The following is a 26048-nucleotide window of genomic DNA, read 5'->3' on the forward strand; positions in this document are numbered from 1 at the left end:
AAAACAGACTGGGTGGGGACCTCCACTGTGCAGCAGGCAGAGCACCAGGGCTCCCTCCAGCTCCCAGCAGACCTTTCCAAAAGCTTTTATTCTTTTTCTGATGATTGGATGTGAGATATTTTCATGCCTTCAGGAGGTGCCATCAAGGGGCTGAGGTGGTGGAGGACAACCAAAAGGGACTGTAAACCCCTTGGCTGGTGTTTGAGAAGCTTTGGGAGACCTCCAGAAGCCTTGGTGGGAGCACCCTGGGCGCTGGCAGGATCCGGCTGCCGCCAGGCTCTCAGCAGCACCAGCAGCTCTTCCCCAGCAATGTCATTATGATAAATGTTTGTCTTTTCCGTCCAAGAGATACAGCAGAGCCACTGCCAGCACCATGTCTCAGTGGAATTGGGGTTTGCACTGCCAGGAGCGTTACCGGCTCATGATTCACATCTTTACAGCAGCTTTGGAAGGAAAATGTGCTTCTCGCCAGGCAGACCTTCATGTGCGTCGAGATGCCACAGTTTTTCCAGACTTTCCAAAGGAAGCCACAGCCAAATGAGACATTCCTTCTCTTCTTCCAGCTTTCTTGGAACAATCTTCTTTGATTAGTAAGTGAGACAGATAGTTGGAAAGAAAGACAGACAGACAGGCTGGGAATAGGGTTATAATGAGCAGTTTGCATGAGCCCCAGTCGCCGGTGGGAAGGTACCTCCATCCGCCCCTTGCTGGGTGGCTGCTCAGAGCCCCTGCTGTACACTGTAGTCCCCCACCCCTTTGTCCTGCTCCATGGTCCCCAGTGCCTGCCCTCCTCTATGGTACTGCACTCCTGCCCTCCTCCATGGTCCCCAAATCCCTGCCTTCCCTCATGGTCCCCAAATCCCTGCCTTCCTCCATGGTCCCCAAATCCCTGCCCTCCTCCATGGTGCCCAGCCACTTTGTCCTTCTCCATGGAGGAAAAATGGGGAGCAGGGAAACATCCATGGAGGAGGACAAACCCCCCTCTTTCCTCCATGGTACCTGACCCCCTGCCCTCTGCTGGGGTCCCAACCTCCCTGTCCTTCTCCGTGCTCCTCCTTCATGCTCCTCAAATCCCTGCCTCCCTCCATGAACCCCAACCCTGCCCTCTGTTGTGATCCCCAATCCTGGGTTCTCCTCCGTGGTCCCTGACCCCTGCCTGCTGTCATGGTGCCCTGACAGCATGTGTTGAGGCAGGTGGGATCTGTCTCACCAGGGAGGATCACACTGCCCTGAGGCACAAAGCAAAGGAATTGGGGTTTGCTTTGCCTGTATGGCACAAGGAGACAGGTTGGAAAAGCAGCCAAATGACTCAGGCATGGCTGGCAGGTCCTGTGCAAGGGACCGAGGCCAGATCTGGGGTGCAGGGAAGGAGATGGGAGTTCCTGCCTTGCTCCCTGCAGCTGCACCCCCTCATCCACGCCAGTCCCAGTGCTCTCTTCCACACCAGGAGGAGAAACAAAACAAGCACCTCCAGGGAGTGTGTTTGGAAAATACCAGGTTTTATTAGACAGGCTGATGTTCAAGCTGACAGTTTTATCCCAATGCACATGATCACGGGCATCTACAGGGCCTGTGTCCCAGCTCCCTCCCTCCCATGAAGCTCTTAGGCAAGATGTTCAACTCCCCAAAATTCTGAGGGGGTTGGGTAACTCAGCAGAATTATAATGTCTCCCTGCTCCCCATTTTTCCACTCCCAGATTCCCAGAGGTCTCCTGAGAAAGCTCAGTGAGAACTGGGCTGGGAACTGCAATCCTCTTGGGACTGACAGCCACCTGGATCCGTGGGAGAGGAGGCATCTCAGTGGTGGCATCTCCGTGAGGCATCACAGAGCTGGGTCAGTGTGTGTCACAGGGAACAGACCACCAATGCCATGGCTTTGGAAGGAGAACCCAAAAGAGACATATTGGGGGGAAAAGGGTTTTGGCTGTCTTGGGGTAGCCCTGTCCAGCACACAGGCACCAAGGCTTTGCACAGGGCATGCAGGTGCTGCAGGGAAGAGGAAGGGAGGAGAGGAGGTGATGAGGGATGGAAAATAAAGCAAGATGAAAGGAAACCAGAGAAAGGGTGGGGAGAACGATGGGAGTGGCCTGAGAGCACTTCAGTGCCTTCAAGGTCAATACTTCTTGTGGGGCAGGGGCCTTTCCCTGGGTACCCCATGGGTTTTAGGGTGACAGAGGAACTAGGAAAGAGATGGTGCAATACAGTGCTTGCAAACAGAAATATTTAAAGGCCTTTGCTTTCTGTGACAATGACACACAGTGTGATAGCAGGAACAGTGACAACATCAGCCAGTTTCTGTTGGTGATTCTATTCCATTAGCTCTCAAAAAACCATGCAGACCGGTCCGACAGAGGAGAGTGAACGACAGATGGAGAGGAAAACTGATGAGCAATGGGATCACGGACAAGAAGGAAGGAATGACAGCGGAGAGGCAGCAGCACTGGGGCAGGTTTGAGACCTCACAGTACTCACAAGCACATCCCTTCTCTCCACACTGCTCTGGCTGCTGCTCTCTCTGACACTGCTTGCCTTCCCTTGCACCTCTGCTCCCTCTGCACTGCAGGCAAAATCCCTCTTCCTGAACCACGCCCTGCCCTGTGCTTGGACGTAGATTTCGGTCTCAGCTTCATTAGTTCAAATGTCAAGTCCTACCTTGAAGCAGAGGCCAGGAACATTCAAGTCCCTGCAGCAGCATCCCCTCAAACTCAGCTGGACTCAAGGGGACCTCTTCATTGCAGCGCCTGGGGGACATGGAGCTCTGCCTGGCCTCCTGCCATAGCTCACTTCCTGTTGCACATGTGGACATGCCCTTCACACCCTCCCCATCACAACGCAGCCTTCCATTCCCAGCTTTCTCTTTCCCTCTTTCATTCCTTTTGCCTTTTTCTTGCTTTAGCCAGCATCTCCATGTCTTCTTGCTTCTGTCCCTTTTCTCCAGAGGTTTCCTGGAGAGCAGTGCTTGCTGTGGGTGTTTGGCAGGAGAAAGGACTTTCAGCAGGTTCTTGGTGGGCTTGAAGGTGCTGGTTTTCCATCCAGGACGACGTCTATCACCTGGTTGGTTTGGGCTCAGCTTGGCAGACAGCGATGCTGTCCATGAGGGCCAAGTTTCAAGGTCAGCTGTCCATGGGGAACTTCACCCTGCTCGGGTGCTTCCAAAGCAATACTCCTTCAGGACTGAGCACCGATGCTCAGAGATGAGCCAACAAATGGCTAAAAAGGGAGGAGTTTGGAAAGCAAGCCCCAGAAACCTGCCTGGACTGTCCTGGGGAGGACAGATCAGCAGGTAGGCAAAAGGGATGTGACCTTTTTAACTTCACAGCTAATGACGCCCCTTCCTGCCTCCCTCCACAGAGCACAAAACCACGGAGGGCTGACTGAGAAAAGAGCAACATGGACTTGAACAAAAGCAAACTGCCAAACCCTCACCCTTGGAGCCCTGCTGGTCCAAAGACAAGACTTGCTAGCATGGGTTTTGAGGTTAATGACACACATAGGCATGAAGCGCCTTCTTCTGTGCTGGGCCAGGGAAGGAAACCCTGCTCACATCTCCTTGTGGGACCATCTGGCTTGGGGTGCTGGCCCTCCTCCTCCAGCACAGCTCAGCCAGTGATGGCTGCTCCTTTCCACCCCGTTTCTTCCTTTGCCATGGACTTGCAAATCCCATCATGGCTGCCCATCTGGAGCTACAAACGCCCCTTCAAATGCTCCTTCTTAAGTCAAACACCCACATAAAGGCTGCAGAAGATCAGCTGATCTGTAAAGTGAAAACAGAACTCATCAGGTGACCTAGAGGTCTCGGAAATAAAAACAAGATCAATATTTGCTGAGATTTGTAGCAGGTTTGTGCCTGAAAACAACAGCTGGGACATGGCCTCTCTTTTCTTGACCAGCGCTCCCGGTGATGCCTGGGTTAGTGTGTCACTGCTCTCCCCTGTGTTCTCAAGCTGTGCCCTTGTTCTCATTCCCTCATGGCTTTGGGGATGCAGAGGTTGAAATTCCTCTTCATGCGCTCTTGGCACCAGTGGAAAAGCAGCTGCAGTCCTGCCCATGCATTGCTCATACTTACAGCTTAAACATTGCCTTCTACTCAAAAGAACAAAGATAAAATGTCAGGAATTCACAGTTTTTATTCTCTTCCTTATGCCCACCCATCTTCCCCTGCCATCGATGTCAATGACTCAAAGTCCTCATTGTACGGTAGCCTTTGCCAGCACGGCACTCAAAGGGTTAACAAACCATGGCTTCTTGGACAGATAAGACATAAGCTCATTCACCAGTAGGAACACGTGGACAGTTGGGTTGTGGATCACCTTAGGGCTTCTTCCTGTAGCGATTCTTTGGGGTTTCGCCACAGCCAGTGACGTCGCAGGAGAGGACATTGGGCTTCTTCCCCAAGCCGATGCTTCCCAAGAGATCGGGAAGCTCACGGGTGATGGCCTTCTCGATCTTCTCTAGGAAACACCCTCCCATGTAGGAACACTGCTGAGATAGCAGCTTAAAACTGGTGATGGGATTGATGCCAAAGAAGTCCTTGTAAGCCTCACGGTTGGGGAGGTCAAATTTGCTGACATTGGTCTTTGCCAGAATGGATTTAAAGATAAAGAACCTGTCAGGATCTTCCACAATGTCCCTGAACACCAGTTCTCCATCGCTAAAGAAGGTCATTTTGTCCTTGTAGGTCTGTAGATAGCGATCGACCAGCAGGGCGTGGATGCGCACCCGGATGGCGTGCTGGCGGATGAAGGCAATCTTGTTTTCCATCCTGTTCTCAATCACCTGGTTGAGATCTTCCAGGAGCGATATCTCTTCTTTGAGGAACAGGTCTCTGTGGGTTTCTGGATTGTAGTCATGGGGCCAGAAGGAGCTAACGTACACCCTGGGTGGCTCTGTGACGTTGATGAGAGGAGCCAGGCTCCAGAACAAGGCACCATAGACTCTCATCAGCTCCTGGGTAGCCAGGCTGTCAGCTTTGTTCAGGATGATTCGGATCTGAGACTCGCGGCCCTTCAGCTGACGAAACAGCATCTCCAGCTCCAAGCCCACATCCAGCTTTGTGGGGTCAAAGACAACAAAGATGAGATCGGCTCTGTCGATGAACCACTGGCACACGTCGTTGAATGGGTAACCTTTGAGGAGAGGAAACAGGGAAATCCAATGCAGTATGAGTCTCTTCATCAAGGGATTGATAAACTGTGAGCCTGCTGTGCCTCAATTCCCATTTGGGTTGCAGGGGTTGTGAGGCCCAGCAGACTTCCCCTGTAGCCTAGAACCTCTTTCTCACATGCTAAAGACACTTTGGAGCTTCTTGGCGTGAAAAGCCATCCATGGGTGTATGGGCCTGTGACTGCCTGTCTCTCTCACCCTTATCTCCAGACCCTTCTCCTCTCTGCTGCTGACCACGGGTTCCTGATGTTCCTGTGAGCAGATACTGAATCACAGGATCAGAGAATCATTATGGTTGGGAAAGTCCTCTAAGATCATTGAGTCCAACCATTCCCCCAGCACTGCCATGGCCACCAGTAAACCACGTCCCCAAGTGCCACATGCACACATCTTTTAAATCCCCCCAAGGGATGGTGGCACCACCACTGTCCTGGGCAGCCTGTGCTGTGTCAGGACTCCATTGTGCTTCAGCCACCTTTGTCACCTCAGATCATCATAGCATCTTTTCTGGGGTCCCTTAGATGAACCCAGTGAACCCCTACCTCTTTCTTGCTGCTTGCGGTTTTCAATGATGCCTGGCGTGTCCACGAAGGTGACTCGCTCCAGCAGTTTGTGGGGGACCTCAATGCCTATCAGCTTCTCCAAGAAATTCTGCCCAAACTTCTCCAGGGGTGAGAAGGAGCGGGCGCTGTCAGCAGCCATCACGATGCCCTCGATAGTCTTCAGCTTGGGGCCGTGCATGATGACAGTGAACTCGGATGTGGTGGGTTCTGCCCCTGTGCAGCAACGAGAGGAGCAGCAGAAGCATGAAATCCAGCCAGGCTATGGACACAACAGGGCTGGCCTGAGACTGGGAGCATTGAGAGCATTGTGTGCTTCTCAAGAGATTAAGGGGCAAGGCAAGCAGCATGAAATTCCTGCCCAAGAATTTCCTGCCCATCTTCTTGGGAAGATGTCATGGGGTTGTTTTCTGTGGGGAGTCGTTTCTCTGGAAGTGGCATGACTGCACAAGGTGTCATGGAGAACCATCTCCTGGGAGCCCTCATTGCCACAGCACTGATGTGGCCATGGACATTTGCCCTTAGCTGTGAGATGACATCCGTGGGAGCAGGGAGGAAGGAAGGGGAATGGCATTTCTCCTGGCAGGTTGAATGAGCTGGCTGCATGTGAGGAGGGATGGGGAGAAGAGAAAGGTGAGCTGCCCTTTTGACATGACTGCTGCTCACGGGTTTGGCATTGAAGCTGTGAGCCCTGTGCTGCTGGATGAGGATGTTGTGGGAGAGATGCTCTCCTCCACCCTTGGAAGGGTGGACAGGCTGTGATGGGGAACCTCTCCCTCCACATGGCACCACAGCCAGGTGTCACGGAGCAGATCCCAACCTCCTGGCTGTAAGGAGGGATTGAAGACACACGGCTGGGAATTGCTGACTGCAGGGATGTGGAAATGCAGGTATCAGCACCCCCTTGGCAAAGCAGTGAGTGTGGTACCTGTGTAGAGCTGGTAGGGAGTGTTGTCCAGCCCCAGGAGGTAGTTTATCATGGAAGATTTGCCGACGCTCCACGGTCCCAGGAATAGCACCATGGGCTTGGAAGTGATCTCCCCATCTGCGGAGAGGGGAAATAACAAGAGGAAGTGAAGGAACAATAGCCGTCGCCGCCGTGCGATTAACTCGCGGCTGTAACGAGCATCCCATGTGAGCGGCGCGGTGCTGCTGCCGGGGAATCAGCCGCCTTTGGGCCACCAGCCATTCGCCAGCCAAGGCAGCCCCGCCGGCTGCGGGAGCGGGACGGGCCCGTGCTCTGCGGCAGAGCCCCCTCGCTGCCTCGCCACCGCCGAGCTTTAGCCCTTCTTAGACTACGGAGGACTGGAAGGTCTTTTAAGCCTTGTCTCGGTTTGTTTCTGGTTTAGCCGGGTGAGTCTGGGGCTGGCTGCGGGCTGGGGGTGTTGATTGGAGGCAGCCGCCGCAAAGCACGGGCCATGCCGAGGAGGGGCCATGCCGGGCCCCGTGCGCAGGGAGCTGCCGTGGGTTCCGGAGCAGCGGCGCAGGGCTTGGGAAGCGCGGTGCGAGCCTCGAGCCAGCTGCCTGCAAGCCTTTCCACCATGTCCTCGCAGGGATCTACCCCCGGGCCGTGCCTGGGTGTGAGCTGGGTGTGAGGCTCCAGCGGGATGCAGGGAGGTCAAACAGCCCCGCTTTGGGCTTGGGGAAAGGCAAGAGGAGAGTGCAGTATAGTCCCCATCCTGTGTTTTTCAAGTCACACAGTTTTCTCCATGAGGATGGTGACCTGTCCCCGTGCCATGCCATCAGTCCAGGAGCACAGAGGTCCCTGGACACACGCAGCCAGCGCCCCCAGGAGCAATCCCTGCTCAAACAGGACTCATGCAATCAGCTTGTGCCCACACTGCTCGACCCCCCAGCCCCCAGGAGCCCAGGTAGGCAGCCAGTGGAGGCAGAGGAGCCCAGGGCCTGTGCCATCCCTCAAGCTGCGCCCAGGACACACGGGAGCCTGTGAGTCTGAAGCAGGACAAGAATAAACAGGACAAGAATGGAAGTAAAACTGGGTGAGTTCCTGTTGGTGAAAACCAGCCCCATCCTATGCTCAGGGTGGGAGAGGGTCCCTCCCGTTGTTGCTAGCAGGAGTTCAGCCAGGGGATGGATGACACCAGAGGAGCTGGGAGCTGCTATCTCAGCTGGAGCAGAGCCTTCCCCCATGGCCCAAGGCAACAAGATGCCCTGAGCAAGCTGTGCTGCCCTCAGCACCTTCTCTTCCTCCCCATGCCTAAGGCAGAATTATTTTCCGTGAGGTAGCTGAGAGCCCCTGGTGCTCCATGGCTTCCCCCCATGCAGGAGCCAGCAGAATTCCAGCAGGCCAGGGATCCATCTCCAAGGCGGGGGAAACCACAAAGCCCCCACGGTGCTGAGCTCCTGCCCCGAGGGTGCTGGAGGGCACTGCATGGCAGCTTCACACTGAACCCATCTGGCCATGGGAGCAGGCACTGGGGAGAGCATTCCAACCTGCTCCTGCTGTACCTGCCCATCACAGGCTCACTGTGTCACCTCTGGGGAAGGGAATGGGCTGGGGACATCCCTCCATGAGGCACTGCTGCATCCATACAGCTCAGCCCTTGTTCACAAAGCAGCACCTCTGAAGCAGGGGATGCATGGCTCTTCCTGCACCCTACTCCCTGCCTGGCAGCTGCAGGAATCCAGCCTTGTCTTCTCACATGGGACCAAAACAAGTGTTGAAACCTTGGCCTCTCATTATTAATCATTCCTCTGCCGCTCTGTCGCCGCTGCTCTGCTCTCTTGCCAGCTTTAATTAGGTTAGGATGGTTGTTATTATTACCATTATCCCTGTGATGTTGTGCCAGAGGTTTGGGGTGGGTCCCTGTGTGCTCTTTCATAACACATCCCTGGCCAGGTGTGACTGTGTGAATGTGGGCACCTGTGAGCTGCGGCTTTGCTGCACGGAGCCAAGGTGGGCAGCGACGTGGGCAGCCCCCCTGGCTGGTCACCCACAGCCCCTCGAGCAGCTCTGTGCCCCCCATGGGCTGTGTGGGCAGTGCCAGGCACTGCAACTCTGCAGGAAGTGCAGGAGCTGCAAGGATGTGAGGCTGGGTATGGATTCCCTGCTGCTTGCCCCGGGGATGGGAGGGAGGGAGCATCTCCCACCCTGGAGGGTGCTGGCTGGCATCTGTCCCTGCTATGTCCCCATGTCTGTCAGCAGCAGTTCGGGTCAGCCTGACGGCCCGGACAGCGGAAAGGAGCCGGGGCTCGCTGCCGGCCGGGCGGGGATGGCGGCAGCTCCATCACAGCGGCTCTCTCCAGCCACCCTGTGGCTGCTCGCTCTCAGCTCAAGCTCAGACGAGCCTCAAGCTCATCCCTCCGCAGAGCCTGGGTCTGCTTGGGCTGCTCAGCTCGGGGCAGAGGAGCGGTTCGGCTGTCCAAGTAGTTTTCTTTCCTAGAGCAGTGGCTTTCTGTGAGGTTTTGCCATGTGGCAGTGTCAGGCTGCCCTTGGTTGGAAGCACTGCTGCTCTGGGGTGGAGAAGAGACATCTCTGGGGAGAACATAGAGCCCCTTACAGTGACTAAAGGAGATCCAAGAGAGCTGGAGAGAGACTTTGGATGAGGGTCTGGAGTGACAAGGCACGGGGAAATGGCCTCACACTGAGAAAGGGCAGGGTTCGACGGGATTTAGGAAGAAATTCTTCCCTGTGGGGGTGGGGAGGCCCTGGCTTGGGTTGCCCAGAGCAGCTGTGGCTGCCCCTGGATGCATTGAAATGTCCAAGGCCAAGTTGGATGGGTCTTGGAGCAGCCTGGGACAGTGGAAGGTGTCCCTGTCCATGGCAGGGGGTGGAACTGGGTGGGCTTTAAGATCTTTTCTAACCCAAATAATTCCATAAATCTATGGTTAATCCTGGGCAGGGCCCTGTCCCCCCTTGTCCTCAAGCCCAGCAGATGTGCTTGGTGTGGCCTCTCCCCCAAGTGCAAGTCTGTCCTGAGGATGCTGAGCAAAGCAGAGGACCTAGCAAAACCTCCTTCCTCTCCTGGTTCCAACTGAGCCACGGGCACCAAGCTCTTCTTTGTCCTCAAGCCACCCAGGAAGGCTGGAACACCTGGGGACACTCCCAGCATCCCCTACACTTCTGTCCCACCCCTGTGCCACAAACACCACCGGCCATGTGCCCATGGCACGGATCCAGCAACCCTTGGAGGGCACCCCTTGCTCCCAAAGCTTCCAAATCCATGAGTACCCTGACAACACATGTGCCCACAGCCAGAGGGACCAGCCCACGTGGCTGAGCCAGCCTGTGCCTCCCCCGTGTGCCCCCCAGGCTGTGCCCACCCTGGCAGCACGTGTGCGAGCGCCTGAGCCCGAGATGAGATAAGGCAGCTATCGGAATATGCTATAAATATCCCCAGCCCTCTGCACTGCTGGCACACTGGCACTGCAGGGAGCCACAGGCTCTCCAGGCACTGGCAGGGCTCGGTGTGACTGTGCCCAAAGGAGCCTGGCTTGGCAGAGTGTGGCAGCGTGGCCGTGGGGCAGGACAGCAGGGACACAAGGTGGGATTTCCCTGCAGGAACATTGTTCCCGTGGCTGAGGACCAGGCCCAGGGGAAGGGCTGGGTGTTGGCTGGCATTTCTTGGACTGTCTCCCATCTCCTGATCCCCCTGGGGGACCTGGCAGCACACCCTGAGCAGGATAGGCAGGGAGAGGAGCCAGCTCAGGCTTCTGAGGGGGCTGAGGCTGCTGGGCAGGGGCCAGCCCGTGTTACTGGGACAGCTGCTGTGGGATCAGGGGTGGACATTCAGGGAAGTTTCTCACATAGGAGGGTGAAGGGTGGGAGGAGATCCCCTCTATAGGACGAGCTATCATCTGGGCTCCTCCAGTTCATGCTGTGGGTGAGAGATCAACCTAAAGGTCCAACATATACAATCGTGGAATACTTCAGGTTGGAAAAGCCTTCTAAGATGACCAATTCTAAATGTTCCTGCAGCACTGCCAAGGCGATCACTATCTCACGTCCCCAAGTGCCATATCCAGAGGGCTTTTAAATCCCTCTGGGATTAGGGACTCCACCACTGCCCTGAGAAGCTGTGCCAAGGCCTGACAGCCCTTTCTCTGAAGAAATTTTCCCAATATTTCCAAGCTTCCTCAGGTGAAACTTGAGGCCATTTCTTCTTGTCATGTCCCTTGTTCCCTGGGGGCGGCCTGGCCCCTACCTGGCTCCACCTTCCTGTCAGGGAACTGAGAATGAGAAGGTCCCTCCTGAGCCTCCCTTTCTCCAGACTGAGCCCCCATGTCCCTCTCACAGGACTACCAGAAACACCTTTGAGCCCTGGCCAGAGGAATATTCTGCCTCTCGGTCTTAAACCAAGAGGGAAAGGTGTCAGAGCCTGGGCGAGGTGAGGATTGGAGGGAAGGGCACTGTCAGGACACACAGAGTCAGGCTGGGACAAGTGCGGGCTCTGGAGGGCCTGGGGACACTGTCCCGGTGGGGATGGCGGGTACAGCCCTGCTCGGTGCCTGGGCAGCGCGGCTGCATTCCCCGGGAGCCCAGGGAAGCCGGAGGGCAGAGCAGAGCAGAGCAGTGCCCTGCTCGGTGCCTGGGCATTCCCCAGGAGCCCGGGGAAGCCGCAGGGCAGCGCAGAGCGGAGGCAGTGCCGGCAGCATGCAGGGAGCAGGCGGCGATACCAACCTGTGGCCGAGGAGCCCAGGGTGCGTCCGGGGTAAGCTGTTAGCGAGGGACACGGGGAGAGAGAAAAGGAACCGTGAGTCCGAGGAGGGATGCGACAGCCCGGGAGTGGTCCAGGACAAGGAGGGAACCGATGGGCACATCCCCAGCAGGAGACGAGGAGTTACAGCCTGGGAGCAGCCTGCACCTCCCAGGACAAGCACTGAAGCCCTGTCTGCCCTGCAGGGCGGGGATGTGGCTCCGGGTGCTCTGCATCCCAGCTCCTGCTCTGCGGGGTTGTTGCCTTCCCTGGCATCACCCACCGAGCCCACGGAGCCCAACAAGCCAGGGTTAGACAGCCACCAACCCAGCAAGTGTCCTGACAACCCCAGTGACAGGGTCGCCTGGACCCAGCCCCTGTGGCTGGTGATGGCATCTGGGAGGTCATTCCCTACACAGGGACACTTGCTAATTAGCATACATCAGTAATTAGTGTCACCAGCATGCACCACAACCTGGTGTGACCTCATAGCAAGCTTTCCATGGCTGGACTGGGAGAATCCCTCACCCTCAGTTAGGGATAGTCCCTCCAAGCACAGAGTTGGACCCAGCCAGAGCATGTCTGCATCCACGTGGGATGGCAGAGCAGAGAGGCGGGAGGGTGGCAGGCAGGGAGAAGGAAATGGCATCTGCCAGGCTGAAGCAGAGGGTGTGTGGGAGCTTTCTGAGATGCACCCTGACAAGTCAGAATTGATGGTGACAGCCACAGCTCCCACAGGACTCCATGGGAGTTTTCACATGTTGTGGGGAGCAGAGGAGCTCTTTGGATTACACTGCAGTGAGAGGAGCTGATGGGAAGGGAGACAAAATGGAAGGCTGCCACGTAATGGAGGGGCCAGGGTGCTTGCCACGGCACCCCTCTATATTGGTTTACACCTCCAAAGGTCACACATATTCCATGACAGGCCTGCCCCAAAGCTCCCCCAGCTGTCCTGCTCCTCCCAGCCAGCTGAGCCGGCAGCTCTGTGCCCTCCAGCCTCCCCCACCACGGAGAGGGGGCACAGGGGGGAGCTGGGAGCACCTCCCAGCCTGCAGGGACAGCACTGATGGAATGAACCTGCTCAGGACACGGGCACTGTGCAGGGGAAGTGTTGAGAAGGCTCCCTGAGCTCCACCGTGTCCTCACCCGCCCTCCAAGGTCAAGAGAGTTCCCTGGGCCAACCCTGTAACTAATGTGCAGGTTTCTCTGATTACACTGCTAATGAGGGCTGGGGAAAGCTGGATCTGTGGGTATGAAAGGCAAACTGCTGAGCTGTAGGTTTCCAGAGAGGGTTGTGCGTGCCAGGGTATGGCTGGGCTGTCAGAGATCATTCAAGAAGTTTGGTGTCCGTACAAATTTTTTGGAGGGGAGCATGGCCAGGGTGTCTCACAGCTGAGACAAGGACTGGAGGCAGTGCAGCATCCCTATGCCCTTCCCTGGGGGCCAGGAGGGGACTGTGGGTCACGAGCTCCAGGGTCACAGCACCGTGAGGGTGCCCTGTAGGACACAGCACAGTGTGCTGGGACCTGACCTGGGGACTGTCAGCCTGAGGGGTGGCTGTTCCTCACAGTGGGGTGGAACAGACCACGGAGTGTTGAGATGATGCCAGGAGGAACACCAGGACCTGCTGTCTGAGGTGAGTCCTGCTCAGGGGCTGGGTTTGAGAGAGGCTGGGAAAACACCAGGGTCAATGGTTATTTCCTCAGGAGCTGAGAAAGCCAGCAGGAGCCTGGGGAGCACTTAAACACTTGTTTCCTCCCAAAAAGGGAGCAGCTGCTTGGGCATGGGATGGATTAAGGGTAGGGTAGGACAGGACATCCTGAGGGCTGGAAACTGTGGCTGGGGTCTGCATCCTCTGGCTGTGAACAGCAAAGGGGGGTTAGAGCCCACCAGCTGCCCCTGTAACCCCAAACATCCTCCTGACTTGTATCCCAGGTTGAATTGACAGAAAACATCACAGACCAGAGCAGCTTGGAGAGGAAGTTGGGGTGTTGCCAGGGGACAGGCCAGCAGACATGGAGTGACAATCAGGACATGTTGTGAACCTCAATTACCCCCTCCACAGGGTAACTTCCCTGTGCTCCCCACTGGCTCTACACTGGAGATGGCCTGGCGGGGTAGGGAGGTGTCCAAGCCCGCTTAGAGAAAGTCTGACCCAGACTTAGGGGTTGCAGGAGGGATGGCTGGAAAGCAGGAGGGATGCGTGGAAAGCCAGAGTTCTGCTCTACAGGGATGTGCCCCAGCTGAGTGTGGGGCCTGTGTGCTGGTGGAGCAAGGCCAGCTGTGAAAGAAAGATCTGTGGGGAGGGTGCATCCCAGTCCTGCCTCAGCAGAAGGGAGGCCATGGCTCCAGGAGTGTGGGCCTGGACACCTGGGGAGGCAGGCAGAGCTGCAGGACAAGGAGGACAACTTCAGAACCTTGGCAGGAGGGTGACATGGGCACGAAGTCCTGGGACACTGGCAGCAGAGACTCCAGCAGCCCCTGGATACTCAGGAGACATCTGGCCCTGGCTCCTGTGCTTGAGTAGATACTCAGAGAATTATTGCAGTGAACAAGGAAGTCAGACTTGGGTTTGAGCCATCTGTGCTTGGAAAATGAGGCTGCTTGTGTTTCTTGGGTCACAAGAACTTCCTGTATCTTGTGAGCATCTTAGGACAGGGCTGCACTTTCCTCTTCTGGAGGGACACATGTGTGACCTGGCTCAGCCCACACCATGCCAGGGGCCACAGGGACTTGCTCACCCCATCCAATGTGTCTGAGATTGCCAAGGGCTGGAAACTCCAACTCTCAGGATGAGTGAAGGCTGTGGAGCTTGAGGAATACCCCGCCCACATGGCTGTGTCCTGTACCCAGCAGGAAGGATGCCAGATCCTGCCACCTCCAGGAAGCTCATCCCCAGCCTTGAGAGGTCCTGAGCTTCCTTGCCAAGCCTGTTTCATTGGGCCATGATCTCTGCTTGGCAGGGGTACAGGGCATTGATGCTGAGCAGGTGGGAGACCCGAGGCAGGCAGGGCTCAGTGCTCAGCCCACACAGATGGCCCTGACAGCAGATGGGCTGAGGCAGAGGCAGGGATTCCTGCTGCTGGGTTCACTAGGGCATGGCCTCTAAACCCAGCATGTTCATGGACTCCCTGGGAAGCTGCAAAGGAGGACACGCTATCCAAGGCTGCCCATGATCTGCTCTCTGTGCTGTTATCTGCACCCCAAGGACCTGCTGGTGCTGGAGACCCCAGTGCCCGTGGCATTACCTGTGATCTCGTGCTGCCTCAGCTCGTTGTATCTGTAGGAGTGTTCCAGGGGCTTGATGGAGGAGTGGTAGATCTTCCTCAGCCGCTGCAATACTCCTGGGGGGCAAAGCATGTGGGCAGGTGAGAGGCAAGCCCCTCCAGGCTGGGTGAGACCCTCCTGGGGCCATTCCCTGCAGTCCTGAGGGTGGCCCAGTCGTGGATCAAGGGACTTGGCTTACAGCTGAAATCTTGGTCAAACTGATCCCAGCCACATTTTGCCCAGAGGAGTTGTGACTGCCCCTGAATCCCTGGAAGTGTCCAAGGCCAGGTTGGATGGGACTTGGAGCAACCTGGTCTATGGAAAATGTCCTGCTGATGGCAGACATCTCTCTCAACCCAAACTGTTCTAGGATTTTGATGATTCTCCCCTGCTAATGTTTCCCACTGGACGCTGTCCCCACCTGCTCCCAGCAGCTGATGGGAGGAGCCCTTCCTAAGTGCTGTTTAGCACTCAACACCCACAGTCCCAGAAAGCCCTCCAGCATGGTGCCAGGGCCCCCTGGCATGGCCCCTGAGCTGCTTGCTAGAAAAAAGGAGGAGCTTTCTCCACAGTATCTCTTATCACTGCCTTTCCAGCCCAAACTGCCAGCGGGGCCAGCAGAAACAAACCTTAGAGCTTGCTCAGAACCCAATATATAATTGGAATAAAAATCCCAACCCTTTGTCACAAGTTGCTCCAGATTTCTTTGAGCAGGGATGTGCCTGATTCACTGTCTGCATCTTCCAGCCTCTATACCCTCCTAATTCTTTTATGACCTTGGTGATGTCCTTAAAATACCTAAAATATGTTAACCCAAGAGCAGTCAAAGGGCTGTTATTGAAGATCTGGCATTACTAGACGGGCAATAAGCAAGGTTAAAATCAAAACACAAGAGAAGGAAAATCCTGTCCATGGTCTTAGTGCAGGGCATGTGTGGCCTCCTCACCTGAGACATCATCGGCAGGTTTCTCCTCATTGAGCTTCAGGGTGTTCTCCAAGTGGGACCGGTCGCGCTTGGTCGGCTCGCTGGCATCTTCAACCTCTTCTGGAGGAGAAAACAAGGAGACCTGTTACTGCTGGAGGGGGAAGCCCACCCAGGAGCTCACACAAGCGACTGCCAGGGAGAGGGCACGGGGAGCACACACACCCCGAGCCTGCAGGCACGCCATGCCCACGGCAGCCGCTATCACCCTTGGCATGCCACATGCTTTCCCTCTAGCACAGGCTCCTGGAGGCTGCCAGGGCTGTGGCTGCTGGGGAAAGCGTCATGGGCAACTGCTTGGCTCCGAGGAGGGGCTGGCTGCTCGTGGGGAATGCAAAGGATGTGCCTGGAAGGGGCTCCCGGGGTTGGGATGTAGCACGAGCACACGCGGCAGCTGCTGCCCTGGTGCTTCCCCCGGCAGCTGCGGCTCCGCGGGCTCGCCTCGGCTGCAGGCTGGGTGCTGCCCACTCCCCCAGAAATCTGCAGGGTCAGCTGGAGACGTGGGGTCCCAGGCTGGGGCTGCCTCTGGCTCTTGGGGGACAGGCCAGCCTGGCCCATCTTTGCCCGTGGGGCTGTTCCCTCCCAGTTCTCCCACCTCTGTCCCTCTGTTCCCCTGCCCTCTGCACAGCGCCCTGTCCCTCATGGCTTCGTGCCAGGCATGAGGAGCATGAGGCAGCTGCCTCCACTGGGGAAGGCACCCCACTGTCCCCAAAACAGGGAGACAGGTGTGGCCTTGCCATGGAGGTGCTGGCACACCAGGAGCTTCCAAGAGCTTTTTGATATGGGAAGCTGGGTTGGATTTTAGCGGGGTTCTGGGGACAGCAGGATCAAGCAGGGCACCACTAAGCCCTGGGGCTGTGTTGAGCATCTACTGAGTGTTGGGCTGAGGAAGATCTTTTGACCTGCCAAGTGAAGACACAGAGACCAAACTGGGTTTGTCTTTTGGGTAGAATGGGAGGCTTTTTGAGCTGGGACATTACAGATGAAAACAACAAAAATACTAATCTGGGTCCAAAGGTCACTGCCCAACCTGTGGGCCAAAGTCTACAAATAATTCTAGGAAATCGTGGTGGGGGGTGTCCCTTTCCCCTAGTTACCCTTTCACTGATTGAGCAGGGCTGGTGCCTCAGCAGCTCATTGGCCTGGATTAGTTCTTCACACCTTCCCTACGAGCCAAGAACTGGTGGAGATGAGCCCCACAATCCTGGGAGCCCCACCATCCCAGGAGCATCCTGCCCCTGCACAAGCCGAGGGCCCGGAGGACTCTGCAGGTGGTGGATAAAGAGTCTTTAAGAGATCTGCGAGTGCTGAAAGGGGCCTGGAGGTTAAACATTTTATCCATGTCCACATGCCTGAGGAGAAATCATGGACTTGGAGTGGAGAGAGGGGAATATCCGTCAGTGCTGGCACCACTGCGATGAGTGCCCGTGTGACGGGAATCCTGCTGCGGCCTCGCTGCCCACGCCGGGCGCTGTTAGGGCAGGCAGGGAAGCAGAAGCGTTAGGAGAGGGCCATGCACTAGGTCAGGTTTAATGTGCCAAGCTCAGCTCCGCCGCGTTGATGGGAGGTCACTCCTGCTGCTACAGCACACCCACAAGAAAAGACTCCAACCTATCTGGCTGTGCTGGGTCTCGGTGGTGCTGGGGACCTCTGTTCCTGCCAGTGGGGTCTTGTCTGCAGGGGGATCTGCTGCTGCTGGGGGGTTTTCTGCCACTGCAGGGGGGTCTGCTGCTGCTGGAGGGTCTTCCTCTGCTGTTGGTGGGTCTTCTGTTACCGGTGGGTCTTCTTTTGCTGGTGGATCTTCCACCATTGGTGGGTCTTCCACTGCTGCTGGTGGGTCTTCTGCTGCTTCTGCTGCATCCCCCAGGGTGGGTGATGGCAGCTGGCAGGGCCATCCCTGGCTTCTCCTGTGCCACCAGCTGCTGGTTTGCTTTGGTTCTTTTTGTCGGAAGTACCAGCTTCTTCCTTGTCATTCTCTCCAAATTCATTCTCTGGCCTGTCACCATCTTCATCAGACTCTTTCTCATCCTCAGACTCTCCTTCTTCAGACTCTTCCTTGCCTTCATCTACCTCAGACTCCCCGTGTTCACCTTCCTCAGACTCTCCTTGCTCATCATCTTCCTCTGAGTTCTGCTCATCCCTTTCCTCCTCTCCCTCAGGAGCAAATGCTGCCCTTGGCTCCTCTGTTTGCTCTTCCCCTGGCTGCCCTTCCTCCTCAGAGCCTCCTTTCTCTGTGCCGGGCTCCTCCTCCTCCTGGGCATGGATGTCATCTTGTGTGCCAGGCCCATGGTTCCCTCCACGATGAGCTGCCACGGATTCCTCCCCTGAGCTCTGTTCTTCCTGGCCCTGCTCCTTGCTGCTCTCCTCTGTCTGGCTGTCCCCTGGCCCCAGGCCCCTCCTCAGGCCGCCCGCCGGCTCTTTCTCCCCCTGTCCGTGTCCCTCCTCGGTGACACCAGGCACGGAGGCACTGGCAGTGCCACTGTCTTGCTCCTCCTCGGGGCTGCCATCGTGTGCCTTCTCCTGCAGCGGGGGCTCCGTGCCGGGCGGGGAGCTCTGCCCATGGCCCGTGCTGGGGGCGCGCGGCTCTAAACGATGAGAACAGCTCAGTCAGTCCCACACCTGCCAGGGCCCTGAGGGACGAGCTGTGGCTGCTACCAAGAGGTTTCAACTCTTCCCTAAGCCTTCTCCAGCTCAATTTTCTGTCCCTGTCACAAGAAGTTGGGTGCAAAGATGTTTGTGAGGGCAAAGCGGAGCTGGCAGGGGCTCTATGGCTCCACCAGCCCTGGCTGCCTGGCACTGGGGCTGCCCACCCCAAAGCACTGCAGGAAGGTGGCAAAGCTGCCCTAAAGACAGGGAAAGGAGTGAAAATGGCAAATATTGAGGGGCTGTGGGCACTTGGCAGGTTAAAAGGGTCCTTCCCCAGCCCTGACTCAAGAGAACATCACACCAGCCAAGGTGGGCGGTGAAGTGAGGGGGAGGAGGAGGAGGAAGGGGCTTCCTGGCATGAGGGGCTGCCCAGCATGGGATCCTGCCTTCAGGCAGGGCCTAACCCTGACCACGGGGCTCAGGAGCTATTTATTGTGAGTGTCCCTTCACTAGGAAAGCATGTGCCACGCCGTGCTGCTGCTGGGGACACAATGAGTGTGTTCTGTGGCTCAGGAGAATCCATCCGTATTTTCCATAGGCTCCAACTGCAATTTAACATCAGTCAGCGGGTGCCAAAAATAAAAGATCACGGCTATACTGTCTCCGTTACAAACAGTTGCTGCTAGTCTAAATAATCCCCCCAAACGTCTCATGCCAGGGGAGCGTTTCAGAGGAAAATAATTCCTTTGTACTCCAGCTGGCAAGCAGAAGCCAAGCAGGAAAAAAGGCCACCTCTATCCAGGCTGCAGGAGGAGAGGGGCATGGCCAGTCCTGTGCTCTGGCTCCTGCTCCATGTCCATGCAGGAGCCACAGGACTGTGTCCAGCAGGACTTTGCCAAAATTGGAGCTCACTGGGCTTGGCCACAGGGCCTGTGGTGGCCGAGCATAGGAGGAGCTGGGCTGGGGTCAGTGTGGGGCCAGCCCCAGAGCCCTCAGCCCAGTTTGCCCTGGGGGTGGTTTTACCTCCATGGCACTGTGGCTGGTGGGGCTGTGAGCTGGGATCAGGTCACACTGGGAGGCTCGTGCCATGCCAGCAGCGGGCACTGGGAAGGACAGGCTGCCCCCAGCCTGCCCTTGTTGCCAGTGGCTCTTGGTTCCCTGGCACAGCAGAGCTGCAGCCACTGCCACAGCCCCTCACCCTGCCCAAATGGGATGCACAGGTCACCCTTGCTCTGGCCTCACTGACCTCCCTGTCCTCTGCTGGCAGCAGCTCACAGGTGCCTCCAGGTGCCCAGCTCAGCTCCCAGATGGAGGGAGAGAGCTGTGGGCAGCTCCCACACCCCTCCCTTCCACCCTGGTCCTTCAGGTCACCTTCCTGCAAGACCCCTGAGGCCCTGCAGGAGCCTCTTGAATGGAAATATCTATCTTTGACCTGCAAGCTGTGAGTGGCTGGGGCCAACATGGCCCTGCCTGGCCCTGGTGGCCTGGGAACCAGCCTGAGTCATTAGAGGGTCCCCTTAGCTGATGGGAACAGGGATATTCTCAGTTTGGCCCCAAAATAGCTGGTGACCTGGAGAGCTGGGAAAGGGGTGATGGTCAAAGCAGAGGAGGAGGGCAGGACCAGGCAGAGGAGACCCTGAGAGTCCTCAGCGCTTTGGCTGGGGTCTGTGTGCCCCCTCTGACCCAGAGAGGCCATCACCCACCATGGCCTGGCACAACAGCAGCGCCAGTGCCCACCACGAGCCATCCCTCGAGGAAAAAGGGAAAGATCCCCCAGGCACTCAGATGGGGATGTCCCCGCCCCGTGCTGCTCACGGGCTTTATTTCCTGTGACCTTCAAGGTCTGACAGAAAGTCCCTGTCCCCTCTCCACCTCCTTCTCCCTGTTTCCCCTACATGGTCGCCCGATCCACGGTGAATTGTGCTGACCTGCACATGGCGGGCCGATGAGTGCAAAATGGGCCGAAGGTTACGGGCTTAACACCCTCCGGAGGCTAAAAATACAGCACGGCAACTGTACGGGGCAGCGGGAGGAGCGGCCCCCGCACAGCCCCCGCGGGCAGCCCAGGGTGACTTCCGCACCTGGGGGCCCCCGTGGGTGTAAAGTGACACCGGGGCTCCCCGTGTTCACACCTTGCATTGTGCCAAGCAGATGGGCGGCATCGGAGAGGAGACCTCGCCCTTTTCCCCTCGGGGACTTGACCTCCCCGCGAGTCCCTGGCTTGAATTGCCCCTGCCACCCCTTTCTCGTGCTGGGAGTTTTATGAGCTGCCAGGGGACACTTTTTCAGGTGGTGACAGCGGGGATGGAGAGCCCAGGGCGCGGTTCTGGGTGCCAGGGGATGCCGTGGCGGGTTTGCACCCAGAACAGCCTGCGCGGGAAGGAGGGGCACGGCTGGACATCGCGGTGTCCCCTCCATCCCTGCACGGGATCGAGCAGAACAGCAAAGACCCGACGGCAGAACGGGTCCTCCAGGAGGACGGTGAGAAGGGACAGATGGGCACAGGTGGCCCTGGAGGGACACTCTCCCCCTCCAGCAGAAACCGGAGCCGTGAGCGTGGGGCCGGCAATGGCAGGGCTGCGGGGACGGCTTTTCACACGCCCCCTTCCCCTGCCCAGATCCCCATCCCTGCTTCCCTGGGGATTTTATCCACCGGCTCCTGCAAGTCCTGTGCTCCCCGTGTCCTCCCAGGGCGGGGGTCTTGGTGGGACCTTGTATCCCAAATACCCAACCCTGCCTTTATTCTGGCAAAGCCCTTTAAAACCTCGTGAAACTGACCGGACACCAATAAGCTGTCAGGGAGTTCCTGGGATTTTCCTGCTGGACCTGGTGCAGACCGCACCTTTCCTGTGAGAGCCCTTTAGAGGGTGATGTCCCTTCCCTGCAGGCCCTCGCTCAGGGCCACCCCCCCAGGGCTCCTCCAGCTCGTGGCCCTGCCAGCCCAGCACTCAGAGCCGGGGGAGCCGGGCCCCAGCTCCTCTTGGGGCCAACACCTTCAGAGGGAGGTGTCCCACGAGGGTTCCAGCAGCCCAGAGGACACAAGCACAAGGGTGGGGCTGAGGATGGGGCTGGCTCTCCAGACCTTCGTGCACCCCAAAACCCAGGATGTCCATACACGTTATCACATCCCAGAAGCTTCATGATCCCAAAAGTCCAGAATAAAGCAAATATATTCCTGGTTTTCAATGCAGAGGGAGGTCTAGGAAACACTTTTGTCAAACTAACTTGACCTCATTTGTACAGAAAATTTTAAATTTAGTTTAAAAAGTTATGAAGTGCTTAGATTTCTGTAAATGGTTGAATAGAACCATATGATATTTTTATTAATCTATGGTAAAGAAACATCACCAGGAGCTACCAAATGGGTTAAAACCAGGCTTGGAGCTTTCTGAATAGAAATTAAAATAGGGAATCACTGCTGCAGGGTGTTTCTTGCACTATCTCCCCACCCTCAAGGTCTGTAAGGGACCCTGAACCCCGACTTGCAGAAGACATGAAGATGAGGAAGGTGGGAGATGAAGCACCTGCTGCTTCCTGGCTGAGGAGATCTGGGTCCATCAGGGAGCAGAGGGCCAGGAAACGTCAGGTATTTTGGCACAGGCAGATGTCACTCTGTACATCGAGGAACATCCACTTGTGGTGTCCCTTGCAGCTTGGGGGAGTACTGGGGGACCCAAGGGACCTGCTGTGGCATGGCTGGGGCTGGAAGAGCTCCTTCTTCCAGAGGAAGGGTGTCCAAGAGGTTTCACTGTTCCTGGCCTCCAGCCATGGGAGACTTCACCAACCCACCCCAGGGATGTCCCCTGAGGGACATCTGTCCATTCAAGGCCAGACTTCCTGACTCCCCATCCCTCCTTGGGTCGTCCCAAGCATTCCTGGTCACCCCTTGGACTTGCCAGCCTGGATTCTAATGCCTGATGTCCCACAAGATCCCCAAACCCAGGGGAATGTGGGGGCAGACCCTGCCTGGCCATGCTGAGTGAGGGGCTCAGCCCTGGGAGTGGCAGCACTGGGGACACCAGCCCATGGTGACACCAGCACATGGACAGGGCCACACAGCTCCGAGCCCTTTCCTGCAGTGTACCCAGGGCTGTGTGACCCCAAGGGTGCCCAGCTGGCACTGCCAGCACCCTGTCCTGGCTCAGGGTGCCTGTCCAAGCCTCCCCTGCCCTTCCTGCAGCCCCCACCAGCACAGGAGCTCAGGGCTCGCTCCAGCAGGCCCTGACAAGGGAAACGTCCCCATGAGCTGGAAATAGCTCCATGGAGCCCTGCACAGCCCCGGGCTGCTGCTATTCCTGCAGAGCTCAGGGAACAGGCAATTCCAGAAGCCATCTGGTCACCCTGACCCAGTGGCCAGGCTGGCATTTCACCAGCTTGGCGAGTGGGACACAGGGGAACATGGCAAGAGTGTTGTCCTTGGGCATGGCACAGCCCTTCCAGCCTGGTGCCAGCCCACAGAGACCTGCTGGTACCTCTGTGCCACCAGGGCCATGCACAAGCGAGGTGTCCTGGCCTTCCTGCCCAGCTGGATGTCACCTACACATTGGGACAAGGATGGCAGATGGGGAGGGTGTCACAGCAGAGCCAACCTGCCTGGCATCTGCCTTGCTTTGCTCAGCCAACACCTTGGGAGTAAGATGGGCCACCCACAGGGACCAGGGTCTCCTTGGGGTGAGGCACCAGGGATGTGACAGGGATGTAGGTGGCACAAGCGCCCAGCACACCCGAGGCACCCCAAGCCCCTTGTCTCACACACACCCAATGGCAGTGCTGGAGAGTGGGACAAGTCCAGAGAGGTGTCCCTGGGACACTGAGGTCCCCACCTCTGGGCAGGTTGGTTACTGTGGGGGCCGTTGGCCTGGGATGGTCAGGGTGAGGTGTCCCCACGACTGCTGTGCCCAGAGCCCACACAAGGTGTCACAGTCCTGCTCCCGAGATGTTCTGGCCTGGGAGATGGAGCCCACCCTGAAGTGACACATTCCAAGGTGATGGAGAACACCTCAGGACGCCAAGAGAAGGTGGTGCTGGAGCTCACCCTGAGGTGACACCTTCCAGGAAGGCAGGACAAGGACTCCCAGGAGCTGAGGCTGGCACAGACCCCTCTGCTGGCACCAGGAGGGGTCTGTGCCAGCCCTGCAGGAGGACACCCCTGTGCCAGGGCTTTCCCCAGGTCCTCTCTCAGCTCAGAGGCAGTGATGGCACAGCCTGGATTTGGCCTCCCACTCAAAGCCATGATGGCTGCAGAGCCAAGGGATGCCCAGGGCAAAGTGTCTGGGCACTGCCCTGTAGCCCATTGCTGGTGGCCACAGGGGCCACCCAGCCCAGAAGGGATGGCTGGGCTCTGTCTGAGGGCAGGAGCAGAAGGAGTATTGGGTGAGTGCCCTCACCATGAGCCACAGCCAGCCCCACAGTGGGTGCTGGACCCTGCCAGGCTCCAGCAACCCCAGGGAGCTTTGCCAGCCTCAGCCACGTGTGCAATGAGCTGCCTCAGCGGGGGCTGTAAGGGCACAGGCACAGGCAATTCCCAGCCCCAGCCTCTGGGAATGGTGGCAGGGTCCTGGCAGCCCCAGGCACCACTAAACCCAGGGAACCCCACCTTGCCATGATGTTCCAATGAAGCCCCTGGTTCTCCACTGCACTTCCACCCCTTCTCTTCCCATGGGCACCTACAGCCCCACAGCCCCGTGGGATCCCCACAGGCACCAACAGGGATTGAATGGGAAGACACGTCCCAAAAATGGAAAAAACACCCCCTCCAAGCCACTTCCTGCACCCCAAAGGAGCTGGGTCTGAGCGTTCAGCTTGGTGCCAAAGGAAAAGCAAAACTCATCCTGCAAATCCCACTGGTCTCTGAGGAGCAGAAGCATGGGCAGGAGACATGCCAGTGCTTAGAGCTTGTTTGGAAACCCACAGTACTGGAGTGAAATATGTGACCCTCAATAAACAGGCAACCCTCAATAAATCCTCAATAAACTTGGGGGACCCCTCAAAGCTGATCCTGGGGCTGCCAGACCCCCACGTGCCTCCTGGCCCCAGAGCCTCCTCTGGGATGGGGGATCCCAGTGCTGTGCCATGCCCACCTCAGCCAAACCAAGACGTGGGCTGGTGGTCATCCACCATGGAGAGAAGCTCCTGATGTCCCACAAGGCCACCAGCCCCGCTTGGAGCAGCACCAGCCACCAGCCATGCCGGCAGAACACCTTCCCAGCCGCCCTCCACACACTGCACCCGCAGCCCCATGGAGGTCACCCCACCTCTGTCGCGCTGTGTCGCCGGCCCCCAAACCCATTCATTGCCGAGAATGGCCCAAGATGCCCTTAAAAGGCCAAAACTCGGCGGGGCCGGGGGTGCCGGGCGCTGGCAGGCGGCAGCTGCGGTGCCCGCGCGGGGCCGCGGCGGTGGCCGGGGGGGTGCCGGGGCTCAGTGTCCCCTTACACGGCTGTTTCCATTCTTAGCAGCCCCGCTCCCGGCTGCGCGGCCGCCGGAGCCCGGCCAGGCGGAGAACCAGCCCAAATTAACTCAAGGGCAAGCAAGGGTACCAGCGATGCCGCGCCACCCCGGGGACACCCGGCCGGGCAGCGCGGCGGGGAGCGGGCATGGCGCAGCCCGGGGAAGGGGATCCGGGGTCCTCAGAGATCCCCATCCCCCCTCACAGTCCAAAATCGAGCCACCGCGGCAGCCACAGGTGACACTGCCTCCGGGCACGGCAGCGGCAGCGCGGCCCCTGTGCCCAGCGCGACTCTGTAAGAGGGACCCCAATCTGCACCTCCCGCCATCCCCTCCTGTCCACAGCCCCCCAACACGTTTCCCTGCGCATTTTGGGGTGTCTCTGCAGCCTTGGAAAAGCTGCTGGGGAGCCCGGACCTCTGTGCCCCTGCCACCCTGTCCTGCTCCACTGGGCGCCCCAGAGCTTCTCTCAGTCCCACAGGCACCCACAATTCTGTCTGCAACCCTACAGGGCCCCCACAGACCCCCAGAGACCCACAGGTACTGCAGCTTACAGGCACCCAGAGTCCCAGAGGCGCTCACAGCCCCGCAGGCAGCCCCAGCCAACAGGCACCCCTGGCCCCACAGGCACCCCCTGTAGGTACCCACAGCCCCAGAGGCACCTACAGCCCCCGGACATCCACGGCCCCATGGGCACCTGCAGCCCTACAGGGATCCCACAGCCCCTTGGGGTTCCCACAGCCCTGTAGGACCCCACAGCCCACCAAGAGCCTGCAGCCCCATGGGGACACCCAGCTCTGTGGGGACCCCCAGCCCCACAGGGACCTGCCGGCCCCGTGGGGTTGCCACAGTCCCGAGGGCACCCACAGCCCCATGGGGACCCCATAATCCCGGGCACCCAGAGGCACCCACAGAGTCCCCACAGCTCCAAGGGCACCCCGAGCCCCACGGGGACCCCATAACCCTGCCAGGCCCCCCAGCCCCCTGGGTGCCCCCGGGAGCCCCAGCCCGGCGTGTGGCCGTACCTGCGGTGCCGAGGAGCAGCAGCGAGGCCACGCAGCAGCAGAGCAGGTTGAGGCCCTTCATGGTGGCTGCCAGGAGCTCCCTGCCGCTCGCTGCCTCTATTTATACGGGGCGGCGCGGGGCAGGGCAGGCAGAGCAGGCAGGGCCGGCAGCTGCCCGCACAGATGCTGCTGCCGCCGCCGCTCCTCCGCTCCCGGGGGCCCTGGCCATGGGGACAGCGAGGGGACACAGCGCTGGGAATGGCTCCTGTCAGGGATGTGAGGGCACGGGGCACCTCCGGGCGTGGGGGTGGCACTGCCCGTGCGGGGTCACAGCCCCGTCCCAGCGAGAGAAGCGGGTGCCTCTCCCCTGTATCCGAATAAA

General features: G+C 58.2%; 1 protein-coding gene across 1 annotated transcript; it reads right to left on the reverse strand.

Annotated features, from left to right (window-relative positions):
* Positions 1-1498: 1498 nt before the first annotated feature.
* SRL (sarcalumenin) lies at positions 1499-25748 on the reverse strand. Its single transcript, XM_030958390.1, is given in 8 exon segments — positions 1499-5126; positions 5706-5939; positions 6652-6768; positions 14629-14724; positions 15594-15692; positions 17241-17481; positions 17484-18214; positions 25688-25748. Coding segments are annotated over 8 exon segments (2394 nt in total). The 3' UTR covers positions 1499-4311.
* Between the last annotated feature and the right edge of the window lie 300 nt (positions 25749-26048).

Source organism: Camarhynchus parvulus, chromosome 14 (assembly GCF_901933205.1).
Source record: "Camarhynchus parvulus chromosome 14, STF_HiC, whole genome shotgun sequence".
Taxonomy (NCBI): domain Eukaryota; kingdom Metazoa; phylum Chordata; class Aves; order Passeriformes; family Thraupidae; genus Camarhynchus; species Camarhynchus parvulus.